Source organism: Teleopsis dalmanni, chromosome 2 (assembly GCF_002237135.1).
Source record: "Teleopsis dalmanni isolate 2A chromosome 2, ASM223713v2, whole genome shotgun sequence".
Lineage (NCBI taxonomy): Eukaryota > Metazoa > Arthropoda > Insecta > Diptera > Diopsidae > Teleopsis > Teleopsis dalmanni.
Window position 1 is genome coordinate 90,744,814 of NC_051847.1, and position 26,467 is coordinate 90,771,280.

At 28.7% G+C, this 26,467-nt stretch overlaps 1 protein-coding gene across 2 annotated transcripts in view; it reads left to right on the forward strand.

The window, feature by feature from the left end:
• The window catches only part of LOC119676881 (laccase-4-like), a 472,379-nt gene that overhangs the window by 434,123 nt on the left and 11,789 nt on the right, over positions 1 to 26,467 (forward strand). Inside the window, exons 2-4 of one of the 2 annotated variants that reach the window (XM_038088138.1) lie at positions 19,645 to 20,104; positions 24,767 to 25,051; positions 25,112 to 25,587. In XM_038088138.1, coding sequence (XP_037944066.1) covers positions 19,645 to 20,104; positions 24,767 to 25,051; positions 25,112 to 25,587 — 1,221 coding nt within the window. Of the gene's footprint in view, positions 1 to 19,644; positions 20,105 to 24,474; positions 24,579 to 24,766; positions 25,052 to 25,111; positions 25,588 to 26,467 lie in introns of those variants that run through there. The other variant, XM_038088139.1, reaches the window with a different exon arrangement.

Genomic DNA, 26,467 nt, shown 5'->3' on the forward strand with positions numbered 1-26,467 from the left:
CATTTCTCTTCATTCACTATACATTTTTCACTAAAGCTAATAATTATCTTTAGCATTTTCTAGTTTAAACACCAAACATTTCTTTTGTAATTTGTATATAATTATTTTTGCATAAATACATACAAATATATTGCTAATTTCTTTATATCATTTCATATATTTTAGTATTTTTTAATGTTTTTTGAAAAACCGATGTAATTGCTTTTCCCAATCTTAATAGCAGATATCAAAACAAGTTATAATCCAATGGTTCTATGCTGGGACTATGTACTGCTTTTATCGAAATCATAAATACGATTAGTAGGTCTTTATTATTTATTCAAATGTCCAGTCGATTGTTGCTCATAACGTATAATACTTTCAAAATCCTAACAAACGCAGCATAACCTGTCTTTTATTCTGACTTGTGAACTTTACAAGTTTCTATCATGATTTAAATTATTTAAATCATTTAAATAACATAATTAACAAATATATCACAAAATAACAAAATTACTATTCTTAAATTGCTAACTGCATTCATTAAAATTTTAAGTATTCAAATTTTATCGGACTTTAGGTCGGGTTTTTAAAATTTATATTTTTATATAATAACTTATATTATATAAAAATAAAGTTTAGATTAAATAAAAAATATCACAGTTGTTAACTTATGTATATATTTATTCAACAAATTATTAAAGTTTTAACTAATGAGAAGATATGCGAATGAATCGCAGGTACCGAAGTGTTCCCTGCTTAACTGATATATATCGATATATTTTTTCGGTTCATTTCCAGTCCACTTTTTCAGATTTCGGTTCAATTAACAATCGAATTTCTAGAGAAATAAAATAGAGAAATAAAAAATATCTTTAGCCAATCTAACGCTATTGCACTGAGAGTCAGTAGAAGAGAAAACAGGAATAATTAATTAAAAAATTAAAAAATTTATTTGAAATAATATACCAAAGATCCCGATTAAGAGACGTGACATGCTTTAATTAATTAAATGTATTAATATTTAAATTATTAAATACAATAAATAAAATAATAATGCTTTTTAACTAATATTAATGTATTAATGTTTAAATTATTAAATACATTAAATAATTTAATAATTGTTTATTATTTAATATTATTAAATTTTGAAAATATTATGTATAAGAGATAAAAAAAATTATATCTAAAATATTTTTTTTTCTTTTTTGCAGGTAATAATCTGATTCTAATGTTGTGTATGCGGAATATCTCAATTCTTCAACTAAGGAAGTTCAAAAAGTAACAAAACAATCATTTTCTCAATACAATAATTTAATTTCAACTTCAGATATCTTAACCAAATGATCTCAGCAATTCATTTAGAGCCGTTTCAATAATTAGTTAGAACAAATCGGTGGATAATATAAATAATTAATTATAAAAGTTACTTTATGAATTAATTAATTTTTATGGTTTTTGAATTTTCTAAAATAATTTTGATTTAAATTTTCTGTAGCGTGTCAGAAATGATTATTTTTTTTAGTCAAAAACGTGCAAGCAATTGTATTGCTTAGTAATCTTTTTGGTTCAATAGAAACCTTGAGTTTTTTTGCATTTAAATGGAAGTATTTTTAAAGCTTTAGGTGTTACCATTAATTCCAAATTAAGTAATTTTTTAAGGCTATGATCTTGCTAGTTTAGCTTACCATTGGGTAAGAATCATACATACAAAACAAAACCAATCAGGAAGAAAAAGAAACACAGTTTAATTTTATTGTAATATGAAAAAAATTTGGTTTCGATTTGTTTTCGAAATTCTGTTGTTAAATTTTATATAATTTTTAACATTAACCTTTTACTAACAGCTGAATAAAAATTTATGAGTTTTTATATAACATTGTGTCAAAACACTATTTATAATATAACAAATGCATATTATACAGGATAAAAATGTAAGGGTGAAGTATTCTCATCAACAATAATAATTATTGATGATAAGAAAATATGCAACGAATACAAGCTATTAACTTAGCAGCTACTAAAAATCTATCCACATCAGTTTATCAGTTTCTACAAATAATAAAAAATGCATATAGCTAAGAACATCACATGTAAAGTTTTTCATATTGAAACTTGTAGACAAAACATAAGACCTTTATCGAATACCTATGTCATTTGCAATGTCAAATATTGTCAGTATAAAGAAAACGGGTCGTCATATGCTGTCATATTCGCATTCTTTTATGTAATGAGAACGCATTTGACACACCAGTCAATTATAATTGTCATTTGAAATGACATAGTGAAAACAAGGCATAAGAAATGAAAAAATTATAAACATAGTAGAGTTCATTATTTACTGATACAGTGTGTCAAAGGAAAGCATTCGCATTAAAATCAAATCATTCGAATAATTAAAATCGTAATTTTTAATGCATTAAATATGGTATCTTTTAATTTGTTGATTATTGATATTAGTTAATTTTTTTTCAAATGTATTGATTATTTTTGCTGATAATATTATTTTTCACAACACTTTTGCTCATTTTTGTTTGATTATTTTGCGTATTAATAACTTTATATGTTGCAAAAATTTCCTGGCAAAGGGTTTTTCCTTCAATCATACACCGTTTTTATCTCACTCTACTAAGTGAAGCACTTCCTTTCTTTTCAAATAATAGTTCAAAAACTATTATTTTACAAGAATACCATATTTGTATAGTTTTGAGTAAAAACTATTATCATTAAGTAAATTACTTGAGACACAAAAACGGTAATCAGTAGAATACATTATTTTCTTAAAAAATGTGTCCAATGTTTGTCAGAAACACAGCCTTTAATAGTAACAAACAAAAACTGACTCAATCATATATTGAATGAGTTGTCATGAAGTGGACTGATTTTCCTATTCATATACCCTTCACATAAATAATTATGTTGCAATGAAATAATTAATTTATAAAACATTAATTTTAAATTTGGCACTTGCAATTGATAGTTTACTATATCTTACTATTCACTGAAATTAACAATAAATTATTATATTATTTAAATTATTGTGAAGAGTATCTGCGTGATTAAGTTAATATGTATTATATACTGCGCACTGAAATAAGAAATTGAAATCTGTAAACTTAATCAACACTCAGTGTTAGACACCTGCAGGGACTTGGATTATTGACACCAATTCAAACTAAATCCTGACTTTTTTCCGTAAGACACAATAGTTATCTGAAGTATTATTTTTAAATACAAAAATTTATCTGAAAAGATAAATTAATAACTTACTTAAATAATTTTTTTTAGTTTCTTCATTTCTATTATTAATAAAATAATGCAGGATTAAACTATATAAATTGTTTCATGACCCAAATTTCGATATTTATTTTAACACTTCAGTTCTTTAGTACAAAATTTTCTAAACACAAAAATAAAATACATAAAATCCTATTATTAACCCTATGATGTTATTTTTCTATTTAATTATTTCTTTTTATTTTATTTTAATTGTAAATAAAAGTAATATAAATTAAAACATTTTATTCATATCTTTTAAATAAATCACACGCCACTATTACAAATGCACAATTTTTGGAGTATACAATAGTTTTCTTTAATATACAATTCTCATTGACTTTGTTTGAATACTGCAATAAGTAGTGAATTTTCATTTATCAGTTGAATTAAGTTTAATATGATTTTGCAGTTAGTAATAATTGACATTAAAATGAGTACGATTAGGAGAGCAATCAAATACGTCAATTTTTTTATATTAATTAAGTAATGGCTAATTAAGCTGTATAAAATGTACATAAGCGTAATTCTGGATGCCTTGTCTTCTAAAAGTATTTTAAAACTGTATTAAATACAAGACCTAAATAAATATATATAGCACCAGTAGTGTTAAGGCTACTAAAATTTTTTTTATGCATATTTGAATACTTACATATAATAAGTTATATAAATTTAATAAAACTTTACTTACTTATTATTTAAATTTAATTTTACATATGGTACATCAGATAATAAAAAAGTCTTCCTTGCAAAAATTATGTCTGAATTTGGTGTTTTTATGGAACCCATATCTAAATCTAAGCCGACATACAAATAACGTTTGTGAAATTCTCTTATATAAAATTTCATTTAAATATGAAATTGTAACTCTTTGTGGTATTATCTAAATATGGATTTTACATTTTCTTCAAGAAAAAAATTGCAGTTTATTTACGGATATAATTTGAATCAAAAAAGCTAAAGTAACGATTCATTTCTGAAAGGAATTCTCACAGGGGATGAGAAAACTGTTACTACAGTAACAGAGGGCACAGAAATAACATATATTTAAAAATATATAGCATCATTAAAAAAAATTAATATTTCCTAATTTAATTCCTGTTTTTTTTATTATTGGACCAAACAAAAGTTTTTAATTTCTAAGTGCTTGTTGGTGAGCATTGCTTTGCACGTTGTCTATGCCTTCGTATATTAATAATAATTTTTCATTTTTTCAGAACAAGAAATTATGAGAGGTCGAAAAGCAAATGCCATTATCAAAAAGAGCATGCAAAATTTATAATCCCTTGATCATCCCTATTTTAAGAGTATTATCTATGCTTATATATGATTTGTGCATTCTAGGTTCACAAAAATAGATGAGAATAGGTTATTTCTAATTTTAAAACAATTCAAATAATGGACTTAGTGCGTAAGAAAACTAAGTAACTACATACCCATCTCTGATCACAAGAACCTATATAACAACCTATAAAACAATTTGTCTCCAAGCAGTCCAAAACTGTTAATTCTGTTTGTTAAGTGGCGTTTCCAGCGTATAGTTTTTTTTTATCTGCATCCATATAGTGGAACAGTTATAAGGGTACACAGTTTAACTCTATGTTTTCACTAGAACCATCGTTATTAACTAACCCAAGCCACTAAATACAGTTAATAGCCATATATAATTTTTTTAATGTAATAAATTAACTTAATCGTTTTTTCATCGCTCAGATTTAAAGATTTATCTCTTTACGAGATAAAGAGATTATAATTTCATGCAACTAAATTGTTTTTCCCCTAAAGCAGAATATAAAATCGCAGCATTGGGGTTAAGAAAAACTTATTGTCATTTTTTTTATATGATATTCAAACGTGAGATACAAATAACAGAAATTATGTTCGATGTAATAAACTTAAGTAGGCGCTAAGTAAACGCCATTTATGTAAAAGACTCGTGCATAGAAAATCATTTGCATTTGTAAGACCTCAGCAAAAATGCACGACCTTCTGAAAAGCATTCTAAAGTAACTAAATTTTCATATATTCTCCACATTTGTGCATAGACAACTGTGCAGTCGTGTGAAAAATTTTAATTGTACTTTTGCAAGCGGACAGGAATCTTAAAATTATATACACAAACCGAAACCAAAACAAATAAAATTTAAAAAAATAAATAAAATAGTTTAAGGTTACACACAAAAAACTTTAAATAATCAAAAAAAAACTTCTAACGAAAACAGAACAGATCCACTATCCACGGCATCGAACGATTTTGTGACTAAGTGTCGCAATGCCGTCAGCAATTTTATTGTTTGACAAAGGCATTTGCAACATTTGCAACATTTGCCACATTTGCCTCGTTTGCCGCATTTGTCTGTGAATCAGTAACAATTCAAGCCATCTATTTTGCATAGCTCCGAATGCTTGGTTCCATGGTTTGGCTGCTGCCAAAGGCCCAAGAGCGCTGCATGCAAACAAAGCACACATGAGATTTTTCCACTGATAAGCAAATGACTTTGGGCTTCTGTGATTTTATTGCAACAAACACTTCAATTTGGCCAAAGCTGCTGATTATAGGTTCGGTGTTGATCGTTGTTAAGAACGCTTTGATTGTTTTAATTTTGCTGCGAGACTGCTTTGCATAAGCTCTCCTGTTGTAATTAATTTTTCTTTTAATTACGGAGCAGCAAATTAAAATATAATCATGGAAAATGAGGTTATCAATGTTACCCAAGGCGTCTGTTTGGAGCAACACACCTGTTAAGTGTCTCAATATGCAGCGAAAAAACAATCTTAATTGCATTTTCAATATGAGTTACTTAAAACGATTTCGTTACTTAATTGCTCTTTAATTGATATGATTAATTATATTAAAATCTAGTGCAGTTTTTCCACATCAACAGCTTTGAAGCAAATCTAATATGGAAAAGACTTGTTAGTTATTTTTCAATTAAATATTTATACATTTTATACAAGAAATATTACTGTTTTAGGAGGGCTAATATAATTTAAATAAATTTTTTTGATATATTTATGGATTTACTTATATCTAGTTTAGTTATTTGCTAGTAATTGCAGTAATTGTAATTTGCAGCTTTGTGGTACCGTAGCAGTTCGAAGACAATATTTTTATACATATCACTTTTTTATAAACAAAAGATAATTTTTATTTATAAAAAATTGAAATTAGTTGCAATTTAACGTTAATTATGACAAAAGTGACTAGAGATACTGTTGTATTTGATAGAGAGATTTCGAAAAGTAGTGAACTACAACAACAAAAGTTCTTTTTTATATCATTTTAATTAATAATAATAGATCCTCCCTTTACCTAGAGCATAAAGGACTCTTGTATAACAGCATCATAAAACCAATATGGACTTATGGTATCCAGCGCTAGCATTACTGAATAGCTATTCAAATATTGAAAAAGAGCTCAGTCAAAAATGCTGAGAACAATCACTGCAGCCCCATGGTATATTAGGAATGAGTGTATCCAACAAGATCTACAAATTCCCTTAGTTAAAGCCGAATTTGACAATATAAGAAAAATATACTATAAAAGGCTGAGAGAATATGTTAACCCCTTAGCTAGAAATCTCGCATTTCAATCCACTACTTCCCGCCTAAAAAGAGCTTACCGTCCAGCCATTAATTAAAATTCAATAGCAATGGGCAATATGTGCCTCCGAGTGGAAGTACTGACAACTGTCAACACCTACCAACTGTCTGAACCTAATATTAAATAACTTGAAGTAAAACCCGCACCTTTCGTTTAAGTAATATGATAAAGTTGACTGCTTTCTTAATAAACCACCTAAAATTCACTCCAATGAAATTTAACCCATTGATCTAAGTGAGGTCATATAAGCTTTATTTATTTTATTTTATTTTATGCAATGTATAGTTAATATAAACTTTGTAAATTATGTAATAAGTGATAAGATTCTAAAACTTATTATTAGTCTCATTGTAAGATAAGATGCAATAAATAAATGTATATTTTAACAAAAAAAAAATTTAATATCAATAACAAAATAATATAAACGTATGTAGATTTAGATACATAAAAATTTAATGAAATAGAACTAAACTATAGATTTTTATCTATATTATAAATAGCATAGTTATGACCTCTAAAACAGTATTAATTTGACAATCATTATAAGCAGCAAAAAGAAACCAATTTTTTTACTGGTCTGCTTTAAATTTAAATAAAATATATATTGTTTTTATTTATTGATTCAAAAAAATTCATACAGCAATTACAAAAAATTATAGAATTTTACTTAAAATCTAAATTGACAATAACATATTTGTTGTGTGTCAGATTAGCATACAAAAGGAGGTGCATAATATTAACAATATTTATATAAATTCATCAGTAATTAATCTTCTGTAACTTAAAACACTTTTCATAAATTTATACAGTTTATAAATATTGCTACCGTTTAATAAGACTTTCACTTCTTCTTCAGACAGAAGTGTTTTATCAAAAAAATATCTATGTTCTCTGAAAATTGGACATACACCAATTATATGACACATATTTTCTACTTCATATATATATATATATGCATATATATATATAGATATATATTTGTATGTCTGTTTATATCATTCCATATTCCATATTATAGAGGCAGTTAGAATAAGAGCTCATAAAACTTCTTAAGCATAATTGACACAATTTATTTAATGGCATATTGTTCTGAAATAAGAAACGTCATCTGCTACATACTTGCATACACTCTACATATATTACATACAGGTACTTTTAGTTTTATTTATATATCCACACATGTACGTAAACGGCTCAACCTCTGGCTTAAATTTAAATCATTTTAAGTTCAAGATATTAGATAGTTGCTTGAAATTAATTGCATGTCATATGTGAATGAGGATATGAGAAACATTCTAATGTGAAAATGTATTTATATAAAAATTTCATTTCAAGGAAAATAAAACCTGTACTTACTGTCATATACTACATGCACTCGATATTTTTTTTTTCATATTAATTTCTTAACAGTTATTTTTAATTTAAACAATATTAATTGTTACTAGTCAATATCTAAAAAATGTATCTTAGTTTAGTAGTGTAATTTGTGCTTGTTAGCATAATTGGATTTTCAAATTACGCTGTGAAAAATTGGAACAAAGTTATATCATGCGAATGGGTTATGTAAGGCAATCAGATATTTTATAAAGTAAAAACTTTCATATTTGGTTGAAAAAGCAATTTTAGTAGAAAAAATGTACAGCCCACAAAATAATAACAACCCAACATTGAACTGAATATTTAAGCTTATGTATTTAACATATGTAAAAGACCATTAGAGCAGTGCTAAACAAGAAAATGGGAGTTACTTGTACAAAAATTCGGGTCGTACTTGTAACAGAAAGGAATGCTACGTTGCACTAAGCATCTGCGAAGATAAATATTTTATTTCTTCTCTATACAATAATTGGAATGTTAAGAGTTTAAGTTTAAACTCACCGAACCGAATTGATCAACATGAAAACGGAGTACTTACACCTCCCTTAACTTGCGCGTTCCAGCATAGTTCCAAGTCCAGCTACTTCACAGTAGACAGCATAGCTAAGCTCTCAAGACAAGGCAATCGCTCAGATTTTAAGCTGCAGATACATGGCTTGTATCTTATAATATATTACCTCACTAAAAAGTCGATTGAGTTCATTGGATGAAAAATCTTAATTTTTTTTCCGTTATTGTACTTTCAGTGCTTGTACTGCAAGTTGTCGCGGGTAAGACAATGGTGAATGTTAAAGCAGAGAAAGTAAATTATGTCAAAATTATTTTTTGTTTTTTTTTGTGTATTTTTTATATATTTCTTTATTTAAGATATCGTCGATAAACTTTATTCGATAGATCTTAAGTGGCAAATATTTTGGGCGTTTTGAGTTCACAAAGGCGATTGACGTAATGCCCATACAAACAACGAATTGATTACATAAATTAGCTGAAATTGACTCAAAAGTAACTGGCGAGCCATTATCTACGCTCTTGAATGCTGGCTTTTTTATTGATTTGTTGGCTGGTTACTAAATGATTTTCTATAGAAAATAATGATTTAAAGCTTATTAGAGATTTTATAACCAACAATTTTGAATCTTTTACTATTTAGTGGCAGGCACTTAACCTTGATGGTGGCGAGGCATAACGAATCGATTTCTATGCCCCGCGATCAACTTTTGCCAAGACTGATAAAGGGCTTTGAAATCTTTTAGGGCATACAATATTGCAGTAAACGACTCAATTAAGTTGCCATTAAGGGCAATAATTTAATAGGACTGTTAAGCAAAACACCGTTTTGCATTTAATTGAATTGAAATTTTAATTGATTAAATTGCCTTGTTATTTGCGGAAATTTGATTAGCGGCAAATACAATGGAAAATAAATATTTCCAAAATTATTTTGTGTGATTTGAGTTTAACTTTATATAAGAAATAAACTTAATTGAGTAGTGCTTATTTTACATATAACAAGTTAAGCTCCTCACTAGACACATGCACACGTACTAGGCCTATGTGAAAGCTAAAGTCAAAATTTTTGTTGTAAAAAATCATAAAAATTAGTTTAATTATTAATTAAATGTAGAGAAAAAAATTTAAATTTATTTTGCACTAATTGCATTCTTATAATATATTAAGCTGTGAGTGCTGTAATATGATGAGAAAGTTCAAACAATGGATAGCGACGATATCTGGAGAAAAGTGAAACTGAACATTCCAACTTAAATTTGTTTAAACAAAAAAAAAAAATAAGAATATTCCACGTTTGTAACAATTTTCACGAATTAATGACTTAAATATGCAGTCCAGCGTGACCACCTGAGGTGAAAAATTCCACGTTACAACGTCAACAAAAGCAATTAAATTTAATGTGACAAAATTAAAGCAACTCAGTATGAAAAGCGAAATTAATAAATTCATTAAAATCATAAAAATCGTTAAAATCGTAAAACTTTACAGCGAAACAAATCGCATTGCCATTGTTTGCTGTTAATAGCAGCAAACACAGCTCTCACACAGCAGACGAACAACAGCAAACTGAGTTGCTTGTACATTTAATGTAAATGTAAAAAAAAATAAAAATATAAATAAAAAATAAATCGTTTGTGTTTGTTTTTTAAAACGGAAGTCGCAAATACAAAAGTCAACGCTTGAAGCGATTGAAATGCGTTGTTGCATGTTTCATTGCTGCCGCTCTTCGCTATTTCGCTTCAAAGACGAACTCTTGCTGTTTACGTACAGTTTTATGTTGTCTAGCGATTTGTTATTGTTATTGTTGTTGTTGTATGTTAGTGCCGCTGTTATGCTTGCTGCAATTTTATGATCCATTATAAATTTTAAATAATTTCACTTGTTGGCGTGAAGCTTTTGGCAACATTTTAATTTGCTTTTCTGCTTTTAATTAATTAATCGCATTTTTAAGAGAACTTTTTTGTCTTAACAATACCACAATTTAATGCACTTCATGTTATGTGAACCTACTTAATTAAATAAAATTACAACTTTATAATTAAGTAATTTTTTAATTACTTTGATTTATTCATAAGTGCATAGATATTATATTGATGTTATATACTTCTAAAGTTAAATAGTTCGGTGTCCTCTTTGGTACGGATTTTGTATATATCTTGCTAAGAAAACGGATTAAATCCTGCATATTTAATGAGCCAAGAACAAATGGTTTAAACATAATATTACAGATTAAAATATGTATATATATAAATATATATTGAATCTTTAACTCCTAGGAGGAGCATAGGATAAACAAAGATCTTCCACTCAGTACGATTGTTGACTAATAGCTTTAACTCTCTTCAGCTTTTCCGCATGTGTGATATTTTCTCGATAACTGAGTTGATCTTTAGATTTTATTTAAGCGACCAAACGCTTGTTTTGCCTTCTTGATACGGTTCTCGATGTCAGCACTGTATCCACTCTACATCCTCAAGACAGCAATAAAGGGATCTTGGACGTTAGCATTAATGCACATAACTCTTGTTTTGCCAACATTGATTTTAAGTCCCGCACCGTTAGCCCAATGCCTCTGTCATGACTACATCCAGAACGCTTTGGAACAGCAACGGCGACATTACAGATTAAAAAAATTAGTATCTAAAGCCTTAAAAATACTTATTTGTACATTATAGGATTATGTATGTTTATACTAGAGATACTTATTATCAAATTAGGCCCATAAGGTTATGTCACATGTGAGAAATTTCAAAATAACTATAATACGTATTTCTTATTTCAATGAACTCTACTTATTAACAATTGAGCTAGAATGAATAGAAAGGGAGCATGTACCTCTCTGATATAAATATACAGAAAATTTAGTAATTATGTGTTCTTTAAAGAAGAAGGAGCTAGGTGCAATAAATTAATGTGGTATAATTCAAGAACTACGACTCAAATTTGATATAAAAGTAACAAACCTCTTAATCAAAGTGGCTTTTAGATCAATATTGTTTATTCCTAGTAAGAACTTTAAAATAATAATAGAAATAATAATAATAATAGAAATGGGAACTCCATTTCAGCTGACTATTTGATTTAGGAATACTTGGTTTTTTCCCTAAAATTGTTGAAACGGAAATCCACTCTACATAATGTAAAAATTGACATATAAATGTATTAAATGTAGTAATTATTATGAATATTATTATAAGAAGGGACAATAACTGTGCTGTTTAGCGAGAGTACCTGCCATTATGGCTTAAGAACACAGTACACTATAAACATATGTATCAAAATAATGCGCCGATAAACGCGTCATTAAAAATTCTAATGAATTTCCGCCGGCACAACTGAAGTTGTGTGTTTTAAATATAACTTCGTATAACTTCGTCCCAACCTCTGCTGATCTTTGAGTCAGCAACACCACGGCACTACAACCACTACAACCACTACAACCACTACGACACTACCAAACACTGAACACTTCAAACAGTGTCGGCATAGTGCCGGGATTTTAGTCGCCTTTTACAACAGGCATGTCTTATTCGGGAATATTCTAACCCCTTATGCACAAGGAGAAGAAGAACGGATACTAATACAATATTATCTATAAGAACTGTTGTATTATCCCTCGTGAGAGTCTCATAACCTACAAGAGTGCCTATGGATAAATTAAAGCTGATTATTAATATAACTTGGTTTTAGATCCCAGACCTCATTAGGTTTTAAATGAAAACACAAAAAAGAGGTGAGCTTATTTGCTACCAATTACAAACTACGATCAAATAAGATGTGAGAAAGCTTCCGTTTGCTTCTTATAAATATGTTGATTGTAGTTGACTGTCGTGTGATTTATAATTAACATAACTAACATACCATCAGAAAAATTTATACGTGAACTGGTACCATAGACAGTGTTCATAATTTGTTGCATAGCAATAATATATCTATTGCGAATATTAATTATTTAATATTTGGTGTAAACACTTTATTGGATTTAGTATCGCAAATTTTCACTAATCTCTAAAAAGTATTTACTATCTAATTATACATTACACATTTTACAATTTACAACTTTTTACCAAACCATTTTTTCACAAGCAAATGATCATAAAAAATGTCACTCAAATACAAACTCATAAATTTCAGAGTAATTTTATTCTATTTTAGTTTTAAAAGCTACATTTTTATAACCTAAAAACAAATATATCTTAAACTTAAACTATAAACAAGTTGTTAATTTACATATGATTTGACATATGACAAGAAAAATTTGATGTAATCGATATCTTAATTTTATTAGAAATATTTTTTAAATAAACTATGAGAGTTAAATACATTATTCAAATCGCTGTATAGCTAAAAAGCCATTTTATTTAATGCACTCTGAACAGATAAAACAATCACTGTCATCGACTGCTCCACTAGTCAGCCAAGCGTCCAACGAATATTATGTTTTCTGGCTCGGCACTAAAACCAACAACCGACGACTTGAGATACTTATACTGAAAACAGGTGTAACGGATCAATTGTGAAGTAAATGGCTGTTTAAGTAAATTTTTTCTTCTATTTTCTTTTAATTTTTGGCTTTAACTAACAACTCTATTACCATATTTAAACCGATAGACAATGAACGTCTTACAAGCGAATTTCGGACAGGACAACGCAGCTCTAAATTTAAATTTGTTTTCAGATGAAAACGCGCCAGATGCCGCTTCGGTTTGAAATTTTATGCAAATAAAATTCAGTAGCCACTTCAGATACTTTGTATGCAAATCGCACTACATTCAATACCAAAATGACCGTTTGAAGATTTGTTACTACTTCAACTTTGCAAAATTATTTTGAAATGAAAATAAAAGTATCTTTCTCTGCCGGAGGTAATTTTCATTCGACGAATAACGTTTAAATAATTTCAGTTTAAACATTGATTATATGACGTATCATTATTTATTATTTATTTATTTTCTGTTTCTTTTTTTTAATGAAAAGCATTGATTTATGAGAAATTATTAACAAATATTTATGCATCTTTTACTCGCGAGTTTAACGATCGTCCGTAAATAACAATTAAGTCGAATAAACAGTAGCGAAGCGAAGCACGGTTATAATTTTGCAGAAAAAATAAATCTATAAGCATTTTTCCTTACAAAAACACTCATAAATTTATACGCCAATTTTATATAAATTGTATTTTTATTTTATATAAAAACTGGATATTAAAAATATTATCGTTTTAGCTTATGGGATTTTAATAAATTGTAAACTTAAGTTAAAGTAATTAAGTGTAAAAAACACTTATTTCATTGAATAAAATTTATATTAAAATAAGTCTACTAACATAGTATATATTTTTTACAATTTTAGCAATCATTTACATAATTATTTTATGATTACTCGTTTATTTTTGTAACTATCAGCATCATTTTCAATTATCTATGAAGAAAAAAAAAACCATCTTACCTCATTTCGCCATTATGCCAGTATTTTGAATTTGGTTTTTCTAACCGTCTTTTCACATAGGATATTATTATCATTAAAAACTTTAAGATATACTACTCTCAGTTTGATCAGAACTTGAATTCATATCGATTTTGGGTTTTCAGATCGTCTTTTTACATAGGATATTATTATTATTATTAAAAACGTTGAGATATACTGCTCTCAGTCTCTTTAGAGTTTGATCTCATTTTTTAATACCACAATTATTTAATATCACGATTTCACCACACATTCAACTTAAAGACAATAGTACGACTATAGAAATGATTATATACTATAGAAATTAGCTTCAATATTTATATATAATATATTCAATATTATATATTATTGTATTGTGTATGCCATTCTATATACATAGTATGGCTTTACAATAATTATAGTATTAAGTGCAATTATTACTACATATTATTGAAAAGATATGGTCAAGACATAGTTTTTATATCAATGGTAATTCAAAAAACATTTATATTATCCTTGTATACTTAACTATAGTAACACATCTCAGAACGTTTCGATGGCTAATAGTTCGAAACAACCTAACCTAACATAACCTAACCTCAAATAACAAAAAAATTTTTTTTATGCGAAGAGGAGTAACAGTCAATAAGAAATCAAAAATAATACTTAACATTGTTTTTATTTAAAATTTTTAAATTAAACAATAATGCAAAGTTAAAAAAATTATTTTATTGACATCGTGACTGACACAAGATCTGCTTTCGATATGGTAGAATGTACCTTCTGCTCAAAAAGTATCCGGATTTTGTTGTTTGTTAATTGCTTCTTAAGTAATAGACCTTTTTCAAAATTTTTTTGTTGTTAGGTTGTTAGGTACACCCTTTTTTGACATATGGTACAAATTTGAACGCCATCTGTCAATTAGTTTGTTTACAGCAGCTGTTAATGCAAGACTACCTCAACTGCATTTAGCGATTTTTACTATGGAAAATTCTTCTTGTACACGATTTTTTGACCAAACACGTCGCCACTGTCATTGCTCAGGCACCATATTCGCCAGTTCTGGCGCCGTGCGACTTTTTCCTGTTCCCGAAACTCAGTTTGCCCCTTCATGGTAAGTCCATTGAATCGGTAAATGAGAATTCGCTGAAGGAACTTAAAGCCATACCTTCCCGGGCCTACGAAAAGTGTATGGAAGATTGGGTTAATCGTTGGCATATGTGTATCGCTTCAGAAGGAGCATATTTTGAAGGAGATATAATGAATTTGGAATAAAATTTAAATTTGTGTGTTTTATTTACAAAATCCGAATACTTTTTGAGCAGAAGGTATATTATAAACAGCTAAAATTGAAATAGTGTCTTGCTAAAAAAATATCGATCAATCATCCTTAAATAGGATGATAATCAACTAATTAATTATTCTCTCTTTTTGTTAACTTCAAAATATATTGGGAATAAGTGAAGGTTAAATAATAAGTACAAGGGATAAAGCGTTACGTCAATACATGACTTAAAATCAGTAAAAGAGTACTATTATATCTTTACCATATATACCATTATATCTTTTAATATTCACTTTCTTTCACATAATATCTCAGTATATTGTGATGCATGAATTACAATATGTTCCATACTTAACATTGATTGATTTTAATTACTTTGCCAAAAAATCCAAAAATTTCTTCAGCTTACGAAACATTGGAAACCCAAATAAAAACTATATTCATCACTAAGTGCTCAGAAATCTTCAATATATAACTTTCAACACTTTTATTAAGTACTTTCCATTATCGTAAAGAATGCATAAGTAGGAAGAAATACTACTACTTATAGTTAATTTGAACTGCAAATAGCTTATGTAATAAATTGGAAGAACTTAACATTCTTAATCAGATCATATTATAATGCATATATTTTGCATAACTATTCAACATTGTTGATCAGATCAGACTATAATGCATATATTTTGCATAACTATTTAATCAATTTGTTAGTTAAAGCCTGAGATGTCGAAAGTCAAGTACTTAATAGGTATTATTAACGTTAAACTTAATTATAATTAACAGACAATTTTAAATTATCTTAAGACATGTCTACTTTACTTTTATATAAATTCAATATTTCTTTAATAAAGAGTGAAAAAAATGTAATATACATAACTACAACGTGATAGAGAATGATTAAGATACATATTTTGCATATAAGATAAAAAAATTAAAAAACAATATCCTTTGTAGCGTTTTTAACCTATAATCATAAAATTAGATATTACACAAATGCCAATGTAAATAATATCTGATTTTATTATTATAGACTTTTACCCTAAATATTGTAATTTAACACAATTTATCAATATAAGTCACTAAACAGTAATTGAGATTTCTTTTGATTTTCGCTGAGTCACTGATATCAGACATATATATTCAGTTATTTAATATTTATGTCAGTTTGTCATGTTAATATAAATATATCCATAACTTACTAATATACAATGAGATAAAAAATAAAAAAATTAAAATTCAAGTCAGTATGTAAAGAAAAAAAAAATTTTCAAAATGATTAATGTTAACCGAACAATACATATTTAATGAATCGAATTATTACCAACAGAGAGTGAGTCTAAGTGCATTTTAATTTAATTAAGATAAATCGCTAGCAACAATATGCAATACAAATTAATTAACTGCCAAGCAAGTAATTAAAAACGACTCTACTTTAAAACACGAAATGCAAATGAAATCGAAACCGAAACCGAAAGCGACAAGTATCTGTTGTGTACACATAAATGTCGCAAAACAAAGATAATAAATATCTCATTTAAATATAACATTCCGTTACTGCAACTACGTCATCTGATTTCACTGAACAGGTTAATAAAAAACTACAGTTTGCTTAAACGTAGAATGAAAACTCAATTTCCATTTTGCATACAAAACTATAAATGCAATTTGTTCGATGCACTTCACACTTTCGATTTCAGTCGTTTGTTATGGGTATCTCACGCTTTAATCTGTGATGAATTCTGTTATTGCTCAGATTTTTGGTTTGTCTAGTAGTACTAACTGTGCTACTAAAAGTACTAAAACCTTCAACCCATTAAGTGTTGAACAATACTTAATTACTATGGATCGAATTAGTAAATCAATTGTATTTTGAACATGTTTTATATTATATTTAACTACTATAAAGTAATATATAATTATGAGGTTATATTGTGATGAAAGAAGTCAAGTCTAATCTGCTTTGGCAATTGAGCAAACTCCTAAATTTCTTAGTTTGCATCATGACAATTAAAAATTAGAAAAAGTCTAAACCCTTTGAGGCAGTAACTTAATAGTTAGAAGAATGAAATGGTTACAAACTAAGTACTCGCCATCATTTTAATTAATTATAAAAATACTTTAATAATGAATACTTTAATAATATAAAATAATATAAACAATTGTATGGCTTTACCTAACATTGTATAAGAAGTAATCATCATATTTCTACAGCAATGGTTCCCAACCAGTGGACCGCGAAATGGTTACAAATGGTCCGTGAATCAAATGGATACATGGATACATAGCTTGTAGTTTGTGCATTGAGACCTCATTTATTACGACGTACTTATTAAAATAAAGAAATATAGACATAAGGAGCCTGACAAACATACTTAACATATATCTTTAAAAAATACTCTACTTTCTCATGCGCACAGGGTAATATTGGAACTGAAATTTTGTGATCATGTTTTTGGTAACAAAATGACATCTACGAACTACTTGAACTAAAGAGAAGACTCTGCCGACATGTAAACCAATCATCCAATATGCGTATCTAAAATATAGTTAAAGAACTAACGCTATCTCAAACAGATACCATTTGCTTCTATTTCGAGCTGCTGCTCTCAATTCATCCATTTTCTTTTTTTGGTTGTATAGTGATTGATATTTTTTATGTCACATTTCAAAGTTTCCATTCATACAGATGGATATATTATGCCGCTAATCGTTTTGCGTAGTCTGTGTCCTAACCACACATACTATGCTATATAACTGTACGTTGATAACGTAATGATTCTTGGTCGACAGATTTTTAGAACTAGTCAAAGAAAACTGTTAAGCAAGTGTATAGTTTAAGTAACACAGTATCTATTAACAACCAAATATCAAAACCTTACCATAGTACTGTAATATGTATGTCTGTCCCGACAGCTCTATATACCATTGATGTCTTCGTAAATTCCTATGTAGTATACCAAACGCTTCATAGGCCTAAAACACAAAAATAGGTGGATTGACCACTTATTGCTTTAAATTTTCAAATAACTTAATAACACAATTTTTATTTTATTTGTCTATTTTTACTATGTAAATCTTTTTAATTGTGTTTGATAGGTCAACAATTTTGTTATTTGCTCAGAAAAGAAAAGATACTTAGTATTTTATTAAAGATAAAAACTAAACACATCAAAATAAATCATTTCTTGATCAACTCTTTTATACAAAACACTTCTTATTATTTATTTAATCATAATTGCTAATATTACTGATTCCATACAAATACAATTATACTAATTAAAACATAAATAAGAAATTATAGGATTTTACTTTCATCTCTTCAAAATTGATTTGATTCCTTGCTTTCTTTTATTAGCAGTTAAATTGAATGCAAGTTTGTGCCTTAAGTCTTTTGCTTTATTGTGCATTCATATGAGAACGCCTAACCAATACCCAGCAAATAATAAAAATTCATATGAGAACAACTGAACTGAACGATACTCAGAAAATAATAAAAATTACTGTAAATTTTTATTAATAATTAAAAAGTTATTAAAATTTTTAATACCAATAAATTTATAAAATATATTCGTGCCAATAAAAAGAATTAAATATATTTCAGCACTGGCGGCACTCAACGATAAAGTGATCTGCCAATAAAACAAACAAACTTTAAATAAATATTAATACAGTATAAATTATTAAACATGCTTTTATTATTATGCAAATCATTTTTAATAAATTACTTATTATTTTGTTTTAAATAACAGTATATAAACTCACAATAAAAATATCATATAAAATTCAGACCAAATTTTTGGAATTTCCTTGGCAAGTTGCTGCGTTCTTATTGTTTTCATTGAAAATATTTTTATCTCAAAAGTATAAAAGAACCCTTCCCATTTCAAATGCTAATTCATCAGTAATTCAAGGCAAAAGAATATTTTTATTGCATTTTTTATTTTTATGCTCCAAATAATCCAAATGTTGCAATATTCGTTTTTCAAGTTTTCAATAGAATGCAAACATCGTGCTCTAAGGCGATGTTTTTATTCAACACATACCAAAGGTTTTGATTGATTTATGCGCCATTATTGTTTTGTTACTTTTTATGTGCAAGTATGCACACAAATTCATCATAAACTTCTAATAAAATTTATATTTTCTATTCTATTCTATGGTATTTCAGATAGAACAACTGATCAGTCACCGGCAGGTTCATTTTGGAATTCTCGCGTTGTGACACCTTCTAGCTCAACACCATTTGATTCGCCGTTCTTTGGTGCCACCCATGGCTTAGTGCAGACTCATCCATCACTAAGTGCCAGTGCTAGCAAGCCAAGACCTGTGCCACTAAACAGTAATAGTCTTGGTAGTGGTGCAAGTAATGCTGCTCTGACAGCTGGCAGCGGATACTTAAATTCACGTGGCAGTTTTCCTAGCTCAGCGCGCTATCCCACCACAGTCGTCAATGCTAATCCAAAGTCACCATTTCGCCATTTAGATTTTTCAACTAGTGCTACAGCAGAGCTCAGGCGCAACCCAAAACTTTCTGCACCCGACGAGTGCGCACGTGCCTGCAGGGAGGGTGAACCACCCAGAATTTGTTATTATCACTTCACATTGGAATACTACACTGTTTTGGGAGCGTAAGTAAAACGATTGCTATATTTATAAATCTTGACTTTTATAACTATAAAATTGGTTGATTTCAGTATGAGTCGTCAATTTTAATTTAAAATTGGATTTAAAAATTATAATTTTATTCATTGGCAATATCAAACACTGATTGTAGTGAAATTTGTTTCTCAAGTTTTCTGTTGTCTTATTAAAAAATGATTTGTTGTGTGGAAATTATCTTATAAAAAGAAAAAGCATGAATTTTTTTATTAAGATTTGAATTATTTCACTCTACTCATGACGGAAGTACATTCAAAACGTATGAGTGCCGAAAAAATGTTTGTAATCAATGAAGATGATGTCGGTATCATAGAGATAGGCATGTCACCGCAAGATGACGATGTTTTCAGTTGGCAAATAAATATTAAAAGTGACATAACAACTATTTTTGCCATCCATTTCGATAAAGATTCAAAAAGATACAAAAGAAGATACAAAAATAGATACAGAAGAAGATACAAAAACATGTAAAAAGCACGCGTAAAACTAATATCAGAAGCATAAGCTTGTGACAGCAGCTTTTGTATCTCTTGTACTACACAAAGACGACTTGAAACTGCTTGAATCACTCCGTCTCATGCAAGTCATTGACTCAAAACTTTATGGCTGCAAAACAATCGAGCGCGTTGAAAGCGCGGCGCCACAACAAAAGCAACTCCGCCGCTTTCAAGTCTACCCTGAGGTGCTAAAAGTCAGTAGACAAATTCTCACGCTTCGTTTTGCTTTGGCAAATATTGCCCCGTGCCCGGTAGCTCCCTCGTGCACAGAGCAAAACATTAAGTTTGCTAGTAGCTTTAGCAGATTTATTAATTGGTACTTCGTCAATCTTTACAGTTGACTAAACTTCGAAACTCAATAAAAATGCTACGCTCATTGAAATTCAGCGTTTCAAAGCTGTTCCATTTGTTCTAAATTAGCTCTCAGAAACATTGTGGACTGCTTTGTTCACCGACTGATGGGGTTTGGTCATTGTTGCATGAGTTATTTTTCAATATTTAATTTTACATATATTTGTAAATTTGCACTTAACCTGTATATTTTTAATATAGTTACATAGGTATAATTTATATATCTTTTTCATTAAATGTACTTATTAATTTTAATTAAATAATAATAACAATTTGTAATAAAATTACGTATTATTGCTGTAATTAATTCTTCAACGTGGTATTGATTTCTTCTATGCTCAGAGTTAATAATATTAATTTAAGGAATTTTTGCTCTATTAATTATAAATCACTTAAAATATTCCCACTGAAATATCAGTCTATTCATTAAAAAAACAATAGGTATGACTTCATTATTAAAAACTTTGTGAATATATAACTAAAATTATATATAAAACTAATTATTGAAAGTAGATCTTTAACGAAATTAGTGTAGGAGATATATAAAAGGGTGTTCTATTACAAACTAATTTAAATTGATCAATTATGTTAAAGATTTTTTTCCTATGTATACTATTATATTGAGGCTAGTTGAGTCAGTGCACCTGAGCACTTTTACTCTCTATTAACTGCGAGGTTTCTTCAAAACCCCTCTTTGTGCCTTAACTAGTTTATTGTTTATCACTACATCAGACTAAGCAATTATTGACCTATGTATATATGCTTAAAAACTTCAATGTCTCTATATTGTATATCATACTCTGATACTATTTTAATCACTGAAGTATATGCTTCAAAAAGCTACGAAAGAATAATTCTAATATGAGTGGGATGGTTAATAAAACTCCAAGGCAACGGAGGATAGAAAGCGTTCGAGTCTTTTTAAAAGAAATCTTTAAATACACTTTATACGTTACATACACATATAGATAAGTTAGCTATAGTTCAATTTAATAGTAACGATCTGATAAGGTTGACAGCAGATATTAGTATATTAGATACCATATTAGTATACAGATATTAGTATAAATTTAATATTAGTTTGAGGTAAACAATTTCCTTGACAAAAATGGGTAGTAGCTAGTTGCATTGTAGATATTATCATCTAGTACATTACTAATCACAACTTTGATTGAATTCATAATTTTTAGTTGATTCTAAATTTGTTGCAGTAGCCTTGCTTATTTATATTAGTCTATTTAGTACATATGCATCAGTAGAGCTATTGCTGATTTTCTTAGTTGTGAACTTAGTTTTCAATGTCTTCAATATCATCATGTTATTGTTAAGTATAGGCTATGTATGCACTGCGACCTGAAAGAACTTTTATGCAGTCTTTCACCCATCTATTCCAATTCCAAACTTTTGTAAAATTTAATGACAATTGCAAATCATATTTTAGTTATATGTTTAGGGCTCCAAACTCCACTGATAGATAGTTAAATCTGCATCTTGCCATGGCTGGGCTGATACATACAACGTGTTCTGCTGTTTCCTGTTGCTCTATATCATCAATGTGTTTCAAAAGTCGAAAACAGATCCTAAACAAAGTCCAAATAATCTGTGAGTGCAGTTGTTTACAATTAAACCAAAGATGTTAACACTGGTTTTCAATTAATATTTTGTATATATACTCTCATATTTTGTTTAAGCTTTGGATATTTTTGTTGGCTTTTGTTCTTCATTAACTCTGAAGATAGTCCAAGAAGTAGACAAGAAATAGAACACTAAAATCTTTTATTTTTAATATAATTTAAAAATAACAACAAGAGAAACAAATACAATAAATATAAAAGAGAATATTTCTGACTTCCGACATATATGGAAAGTGATTTTTCTTTCATCTGCCAACGCAGCACTAAACTTTTATAACTAGTATATTATTTAATGCTTCAATAGAGTTATTAATTACATATTTCTTTTAAAAATCGTATTAAGTTCGACTGCAAGGAAAGATATATTCTCCAAGTTGTTGAAATTGTTTTTGGTGACATTTTCTTCAACACTGTCTGAAAAGAATTTCTGCATTACTAGATGATTACACAAATAATAGAACAAATACACAATGAAGAAGAATTTCTAATATTGTAAGAAAATAAATAAGCTACGAGCAAACATTTTAATTTAATTGCGGACGCTATGCATGACATGTACGCATCTAATCTTCAAGATATGACACTATGACGTGATTGAAGTCATTAAAGTCATTTGTTCGAAAATATTTCTAAAGACTCCTCTGAATCTTTAAGTATGAACCATGTCTGCCTAGCTATCTAATTTTAACTACCTAATTGCTTCGCTATGTGATTTGGTTTTCTAATGTCATGCATTTGGTTTCTTAATAAATTATGTAATAATCTTTAATGTTTCAATCCACTTAGTGAAATTTATTGACGCATTTCGGAATACATAAATTTCTTATTTGATCGCAAATATGGAAATATGATAACAATTAATTATAAATAATATTCTTAACTTAAATTAGCACATAATAACTTGTAACAGTTAAACTAATATTTATAAGCCACTTTTTGCGTTATGCACGTAACTAACTAAAGTAAACTATCTTAGTGAACTGCCATTTGTGACACATAATTGAATACTAAATAACAAGTTCTTGACGGGAGCTGCTAAGCCAAGTTACTATTGGTGTTAATTTCTTAGTTAATATATTAGTAACAACCATAAACTACTTATTTCGAAATATAATAAACACATTCAATTTATTTTTTAATTAAAACCAAACACAAAGGCAATGGATTGTCAACAACAATTCCGAGATTTATGCACATTTGCATGTGAATATGTCAGAAGCATGTTTTTCGACCAGTGAAAGGTCCACATTTTATTTTTCATAATCTGGTATTTCAAGAATAGTGGGTAATAATAGATTTCAGAGATACCTATGTGTGGTATTGGACTGGCATATGAATATGCATGTGATATGCAAATATCACTTTTCAAAATATTTGCATTTATGTTAATTCAAATATCTAAGTAAATTACGAGTAATTAAACTAAAAGAAACAGTTTTTGATCGCTTTAGTTAATACCCACCATAGTTTAACCTTAGATTAATTTAAGACACTTACAGAACTACCATAAATGAAAGTGAATGCAGATTTATTAGCTTTAACAGAACATATTATATCCTACGGTGGTACTCGTAAATAAAATTATGGACTTAAAAAAATAAAAATGATGTATTGACCTATCCTATGGGCATTTGCTCTACACCTTGCTGCACATAGTTAGCTCTTTACTTCCTTTACATTTCCTTTATAAATTTTATAATGTTTGGATCGTTTTGCACGAATGATTTAAAAATATATTTCTAATACAAGTTTTTGCCACAGTCTTTGAAAGGTAAAAATGGAGTAGGCCGTGCTTGGTAATTATTTAAGAAAATTTATTAACTTCAACTGCAACTGTTCACGAGTATAAAATGCGTGAATAATGGTCAATAAATGCAAATTGCACTTTTTGAATTGCAGTCTCAAGCGAATGCAGAAATTTGCAGTGCAAACAATGTTCACACAAATATAAATAACACTAAGTGAATATTAATTTAAATTTAATTTACAATTTCGTTAAGCACTCATAATAAAGAAAAATTAACTGGCTCCATAGTTTTATGATATATAGTGGCTCATACTGCTTTCTCGTCATACACTGAACAACTTTTTCTTTGTTTTTAATAAGCTTAGATTTTTAATTTTTATTTTTGTATTTTTGTACTTTTAGAGCTTGTCAGGTATGCACACCGAATGCCACGAATACCGTCTGGAGTCATTGCCAATGCGTGTTGGCGGATGGTGTCGAACGTGGCATATTAACAATCAATCGCATGATACCGGGCCCCAGCATACAAGTGTGCGAAAATGACAAGGTTGTCATCGATGTTGAAAACCATATGGAGGGCATGGAAGTCACTATACATTGGCATGGAATTTGGCAACGTGGTTCACAGTATTATGACGGCGTGCCATTCGTAACACAATGCCCCATACAACAAGGCAACACTTTCAGGTGAATTAATTTAAACTTTTACCTTAACATAAGTGCTTAAGTACTCATTGTAATTTCTAGATATCAATGGACTGGAAATGCCGGTACACATTTCTATCATTCCCACACTGGTCTGCAGAAACTGGATGGTATTTATGGTAGCATTGTAGTGCGGCAGCCACCTTCACGTGATCCAAATTCTCATTTGTACGACTTTGATTTAACCACGCATATAATGTTGATCAGTGATTGGTTGCATGAAGATGCAGCAGAACGTTATCCAGGTCGTTTGGCTGTTAATACCGGACAGGATCCTGAATCTTGTCTTATCAACGGTAAGGGTCAGTTCCGTGATCCAAATACTGGTTTCATGACGAATACACCACTGGAAATTTTCACAATTACACCTGGCCGTCGTTATCGTTTCCGTATGATCAACGCCTTCGCTTCAGTGTGTCCGGCTCAAGTAACAATTGAGGGTCACACAATGACTGTTATTGCTACAGATGGTGAACCAGTGCAGCCCGTAAATGTAAACACGATCATTTCATTCTCTGGTAAGTCGACAACAGTTCATGGTTTTATTTTTGCCTTTTTTGTAGTGTTTCTTTGTTGACTTGCATTTTTGCATTGAATGCAATTAATGCTGTAAAAATGCATGCAGGATGTAATGCAGATCTAAGGCAAGACAATGCATTGCATTTTAAAAGCAATTTATTAACACAATAGTGATTTTTAAATGTTTAACATTAATGCATTTTTTTCGTATTAAAATGTATGTTAAATGCTTAAGTTTAAACATATTTGTGCACACTAAGACACTTCTTATCCACAATCCACACGATTGTCAAGAAAATGTTTGCAACAAGCATTGCATATTTATTTTAACTACATTTCTTACTCTATTTGCTATTTTAAAAAAATGATAAAAATATTTAAAATGCTACAGCATAGGTTAATTTTTTACATTTCACAACTTTAACTTTCCATTAGGCATTAATATAAAGAGACTATATTTAGTTCCGATCTGCTCAGTTTTTAATATTTCCTTGAAAATATATCTGTTAAATAAAATTTCCTGTTTAATATTCTCAGCTTTCTGTGATATTTATTATTTTTCCATACTTTTAATCGGTTCACGATGCTCTGCGGACCAAAAACTTATTTTTAAAATATCTGATCCACAATTAAAACTCTAATTAATTGTTAGATAACAACAATGCGTCGTTAATGTTACGACATTTCTGACATACGTCAAACTAAGTATACAGTTTATCTTTTTGTATTTGAAAATGCACCTTACTTTAAAACAAAGCGAAAAATATCGGTCAATTTCTCATAGACACATCGTCGGTCTTCGATATCATCTTATCGAATTAAATATGACGGTATTCTATCACCATATATAGAAGAGGAAAAGACATCCTACTACATTCT